The sequence below is a fragment of the Rhamphochromis sp. 'chilingali' genome, assembly GCF_963969265.1.
Source record: "Rhamphochromis sp. 'chilingali' genome assembly, chromosome: 18".
NCBI classification, from domain to species: Eukaryota; Metazoa; Chordata; class Actinopteri; order Cichliformes; family Cichlidae; genus Rhamphochromis; species Rhamphochromis sp. 'chilingali'.
The window spans coordinates 7310116-7316121 of NC_137945.1; the positions used below are offsets into that span (position 1 = coordinate 7310116).

The 6006-nt window shown below is 39.9% G+C and overlaps 1 protein-coding gene across 1 annotated transcript; it reads left to right on the top strand.

The window, feature by feature from the left end:
* Positions 1–2774: 2774 nt before the first annotated feature.
* LOC308385754 (uncharacterized protein) lies at positions 2775–5177 on the top strand. Its single transcript, XM_080864878.1, has 4 exons — positions 2775–3422; positions 3774–3939; positions 4092–4207; positions 4465–5177. The coding sequence occupies exons 1-4, from the start codon at positions 3270–3272 to the stop codon at positions 4855–4857; spliced, it is 828 nt and encodes a 275-aa protein (XP_080721004.1). The 5' UTR covers positions 2775–3269; the 3' UTR covers positions 4858–5177.
* Positions 5178–6006: the final 829 nt, after the last annotated feature.

Below are 6006 nucleotides of genomic sequence, written 5' to 3' on the forward strand. Positions count from 1 at the left end.
TCTCCTTGTGGCAATGGTAACCAGACCTACCTTCTTCTTAAGGACTGTATGGACTGATATATGTGTACTTAAATTCAGTTTCAAGTAAAGTCTTACTTTTGAGTCGAGTGTCTTATTGATTCAATTGTTGCTGGAAAAAAAAGAATGGAAAAAATACACCGAAGAAAATTGTAATGAAATGATTTGCATTAAAATCAGTTTGAGAAAGGGCTTAATATTAAACCAAAACAGATGTGTCAGTTCCTCCAACAAAGCCAACAGAGTCGTTAAAAAAACTCAAATGTTAGCTTTTCTGAATAAAATCAAACACCAAATCCAATTTTCTATATCTATTTATTTAATGAATGAGTCTTTGGTAAAGTCCTAAAGCGTGACATGTGTCATTGTGTAAACTGGTTATGTCAACCACAGTTGGTAGAAGTTAAACACAGCTACAGCAAAGATGAAATTTCCTAAACACGATGATTGATATGCTGGTTTGGAGTGCACAGCCAGGGCGGTGAGTTTAAAGTTGATATCAACAATTGATAGAAATGAAAGAGGAGAAAGAGTGTGTACAACATGGTTGGAGAGGTCGAGGAGAACAATAGTTTCAATACAACAAGGTAGAAGAATTCTGCATTGCATTCTCTAATGTATCATGTATCATAATGTTACTAATCAGTGTAGCCACTGTCATCCGAGTCATTGTTAGAATTGTCTTGGTGCTTTTGTAGGGTCTTTACCTTACAATATACAGCGCCTTACAATATAAAGTGTCATGAGGCAGCTGTTGCTGTGATTTGGTCCTATATGAATAAAACTGATTTTAATTGAGAGCGATGTGTGACAACCCCACAGATATAAACATGTTCCCAACCTAGTACAAAAGTATAATTTCCTATTGGAATCACCTCTGTGTGACAAGTGTGCCAACACTTAATCTACCCCATTACTAAAATAAACCTCATCACTGTAGTTGTCATGTTGGTGCCATTTAGAACTTTTAATAATACTGGTTACACAGTTACTTAGGTTAGTATTTTAGTCTCATTTTGCCAGTATCATTATCAGTTACACTGTCTATAGTTTTAATACTAAAGTAAAAGCTGTCTAAACTTCACACGGTAAATGTCATGCGTTGGTGTTTGCAGTTAATTAATCAAGTACTTAACTCTCAACTGGGTTTATAATTAGCTTAAATATTTGTCATGGCGGTGTTAACAAGGGTCAAACTTCACTAATAGCCATTTACATTCTGCTATACTCCTCGTTGCTTAGTTTCTTTGCTCATTAAGATGTTCACATCATACAGACACTTCTTGATCTCCTCTATTATAAACCTGAGGTCCCCCAGAAGCCAAAAAGAACATTTGGAGGGTCTTGATAAATAATGATTACAAAAAAGAACAGTATAAAGTCTTATTAAAATGTAATATGGAGATTTTTTTATTCTACTGCTTTTATGTGTTTTGTACCATGCATAATTATTCTAAGGGGATTTAGTGCAGCCTGGTTCCCCTCATCAACCTCCTCCCAAAGTGACTATTTTATGCAGTGAATTATTGAACAATCAAACTGATTATGGTGAGCTTCCAATTTAAGATTTGAACTGAAGGAGGCATAACCTTGCAGTCTCTCGACACAGTACAACTGGCTGTAGATTGTCTAGCACACCTCAGTATCTCAGAACGCCTGAGTCATTTAAACCTTGCTCCTGAACCTCTGGTCTAAGTGGGTGTAAAACAATAGACCCTCTTTGACTTGGACTCACACTGAGACATGACTAGTGGTCAGACTGTGGTCATTAGTTTGGATCTCTAACGGCAACGGGAAGATGAAAAAGCTGCACACACTCAGCCGCACTGTCGGAGAATAAATGACGGATAATAAAGGTACATGTTGCACATGTAATGAAGTTAGTGACTGAATTCAGAATGGATAATTTTCACTGCTTTGGAGCACAGACTTCACAACCTCCATTTAATGAAAGCCAAAGGGGAATCAGTGTTATTTATAAGATAGTTTAAAGAGTGTGTCCCAGCTGATTTCCGGAACGCCTCATGAGATTCGTGGGCATGAACTGCCACTAATGCTGCAAGCTGACGGTTGATGCTAATGCCCACTGCTTCTGCTGCTGCCTGGCTATGCAGTGAGAATTCAGTATTAGTGTAACTGAGTGACGATTAAATGTAACGTTACATTTTATTTTCACAGCTTGCCGTATGTGGAAGTGGAAATGGATCCCTTAAAGTCAAGTTTTGTTATGATAGTATTTATTATAGTTACATAGTCTTAAGAGATTTAAGAGTCTTTCAGTAACTAATTAGTGATTCATGTTCTTCCCATCCACGTGTTGGTGTCCTTGAAGTAAAACACAGCAAAGACAGTGCAGATGGTCATGCCAGTGCCGTCTCCCATAGACCTTTGTCTATGTCTGAATAGGTGAATGACAGATATAACTGAAGAGAACGCTGAATAAAAGCACAACATGAATGCAGCCCATTTACCATTTAGGTCTTGAAAGGAGCCTACATGACTGGAACAAATTGGACTAAGTTTGCAATGAAAACACAAGACTTTGGCAGAAAGGTCTAGTTCATTGTCCACTGAAAAAGTGACCACTGGTGTGAAGAAACAACTTACCTCAAGTACAATATACGCACCATTAACTGTGGGTTTAAAGTGCTAAAGCTTTTGTTCGTCCTCCAGCTACCCTGACCTCCTCCCTCCTCATATGCTATATTGCAGGATTTTTAATTCACCTCAAAAGATTTCTACTGTGTTACAAAACCCGAAGATACTTTTTATTATATAAAATAGGTGAAGTGATCTTTTGGAGAAGCATTAGTCTCTGAATACATGCTGTTCTCCCTTTAAAAATAAAAATAAAAAACTCACCATCAGTGGACATCCATCCGTCCATTCAAAGAGGCATTTTCTTTACCACTTACCTGGAGTTGGGGTAGGGGACCTTTCCCAGGTGTGACTGGATGTCTAACTTGTCTAATGCTGGGCAGACACTGTGCGATTTTTTTCAGTCGCGCGATTCAGCTCCTGCTCAAACTGTACGATTGACTCGCAGGGGTTAGAAGTTCATAGGTCACGGTGCAGGGTCTCACACTATACGGCCCGATGCTCTGATGCGACCTGAGTGCTCACACTGTGCGTACATGCACAACACGTTGTGTTGTTGTTTCCGGAAGAAAAACCCGGAAGTCAACCGCCAATAAACAATAAGAAGAAGAAGAATCCGGAACTGGGGAGACTGTAATCCGGGAAATTTGAAAATGCTCACCAAAGAGAAACGCACTGCCTTAGCAATGTGTGCCATTCTGTGTGCAGAAAGATCTAAAAATAAAAAGCGACTGCGTGTATGGACAAGGAAATGGCTAGGAAAACGTGGGCAGTACGGTCTGTCAATTCTACAACGAGAACTGGAGGTAAGCAGCAACAGCTAAATTGCACTTACCTACAGGACTTTATCTGCATGATGATGGGTAAATGTTTGAAGACATCTGATGCTTCTACTTTCAGTAGGCAACATTTAATTTTAGCCTATTAGTATTTTATTTAATTGGATTACTGGCCATTAACTACAGTACTTTTACATTTTACTTGAGTAGCATTCTAGTGAATGACTTGAACATCTACCAAAGTGATTTTTAGGACATCTTTATACAACATTGGTTAAATATCAGTCCGACTCTTTAATTATCAATAACATTCAACCACTATTATGTCGCTTTGTTATTGTGTGTGTTCTTGACTTTGACTTTGTTCTGTGTAAACAGGTAGATGATATGAGGGGTTTTCGGGACCTTCTCAGAATGTCTGCAGAGGACTTTAACTATCTACTGGAGAGGGTTAGTCCTGCTATCATCAAGAAGGATACACACCTCAGGAAGGCCATCAGCCCCAGGGAAAGGCTTTCAGTTACCCAACGATTTTTGGCAACAGGCAAGTGTGTGGACATGAAAATTCATACTACATAAGCTGCTACTACTGCATTATATTCTACATCTGTCACCTAAAATCTGTCACTCTACGAAGCTGCATCCATGTCCACTATCCACCTGACACTATTTAAGACACTTTGTTCTATTTGACAGGTGAAACCTTCAACTCATTAAGTTTCCAGTATAGGATTGGAAGCACCACACTGAGCAGGATTGTCATGGAAACATGCACAGCTCTTACCTGTGCACTGCATGAAGATTACTTGAAGGTAATTTTGACAGAAAATACATTACCCATGCTCACACTATTGAAAGATTGACTTGCACATTGTCAGTTAATACAGCAAGTTTTCACCAAAAACAATTCTGAGTCACAAATGTATTTGTTCAGTCTTTGTTACACGTGTATATAAAAAAGTAAAGTGAACTCATAGTGTGACAGTGCCTTGAATGTGTGGTTAAGAAAGGAAATCATGAATTCACCAGATATTCTTTTGCTGTATCACTTTCTACTTGTCTTTCACAGACACCATCAACCGAGTCTGAGTGGAAGGCCATTGCCAGAGACTTTGCAAACAAGTGGCAATTTCCACACTGCCTGGGAGCTATAGATGGTAAACACATCTTCATCCAACCCCCTCCCAAGAGTGGCAGCATGTATTTTAACTACAAGTCCAGGTTTTCCATCATTCTTATGGCTGTTGTTGATGCCAATTACAAGTTTGTGTATGCAAGCGCAGGGACACAAGGTAGGGTCTCTGATGCAGGAGTGTTTGCCCATTCAGACCTGAAAGAAGCAAGGGACACAGGCACGCTGAACTTTCCCCCTGCTGATACCCTGCCAGGCACTGATGCTATAATGCCACACATGCTAATTGGAGATGATGCTTACTGTATCCCCTCCGACCAGATCTCATGAAACCATATCCATTTCGAAACCTTAACACCGATCAGAGAATATACAACTACCGTCTGTCCAGAGCACGTCGCGTTGTGGAGAACGCTTTCGGAATTTTGGTGAATCGCTTCAGAGTGTTCAGAACAACAATTTGCCTGGACCCAGACAAGGTTGTCACCATTATCTTTGCGTGTCTTTGTCTGCACAACTATCTCCGGGACCACAGATCTGACGCCTATGTACCACCTGGCTATGTGGATTCTGAGGATGCCAACCACCAGGTGGTCGAAGGTGCATGGAGAAGGGAGGGAGAGCTTCAGTCAGTTTCAATGGGCCTTGCACGGAACCCCTCAGTGGAAGCAAAGAAACAACGAGATGTCCTTTGCGAGTACTTTGTCTCACCTGGAGGGAGTGTTTCATGGCAAGAAGACATGGTGTAGGAAGACAGAAGGTTTTTTTTGTTTTTTTGTTTAAATTGCCTTGTTTACTTTCCAAAATTTACTAAATAAAAAAAAAAATCCCTTTGTAAATACTGACAACAATAAATCTACCTCTGGGAAATTGCAAAAATGGTTTGCTTTATTACATAAATACAAAAATATCTTCCATCAAATTGTGCAAATAGTTCTGCAACACTCCACAAAATTGAGGTACGAAAGACACATAGTAATAGTGTCACCAAGAAAATTCTAATGTACAATTTGAATTAACTGTTGGAACATTTAAAACATTTGAATGAAGCTGTAATTTCAATGGACTGTGTTTACAGCAGGAACTAGTAAAGTTGAACTAGTAAACTCAAAAATATTCTTAGATATAACTGTTTGAAATGTATTATTTAAGTTACTCAGAGTTGAGCATTTTCAGAAAGGACATTGGCTGGGTTGATGGGGCCTGGCAGTCTGGGGGGGGCTGGACCTGATGAGGTTGGGTGGGATACCAAGGTGGCCTAACCTGCGAACCTGCAAATTGAGAATGGTGGCCTCCCTGCTCAGCCTCCTGCGTGTCATAAATCGTGTTCATGATGTTTCTCTTGAGTCGCAGCTCTGTAGAGCTCTGTCCTTTATGTTTCTCAACTCTGAGGCTACTTGTTGGCCAAACAGCTCCTCAGAATCTGCATTAGATGCTGATAGCGTTTGCTGGACCTGCTGAAGCAGGGAAAGTTTGGTC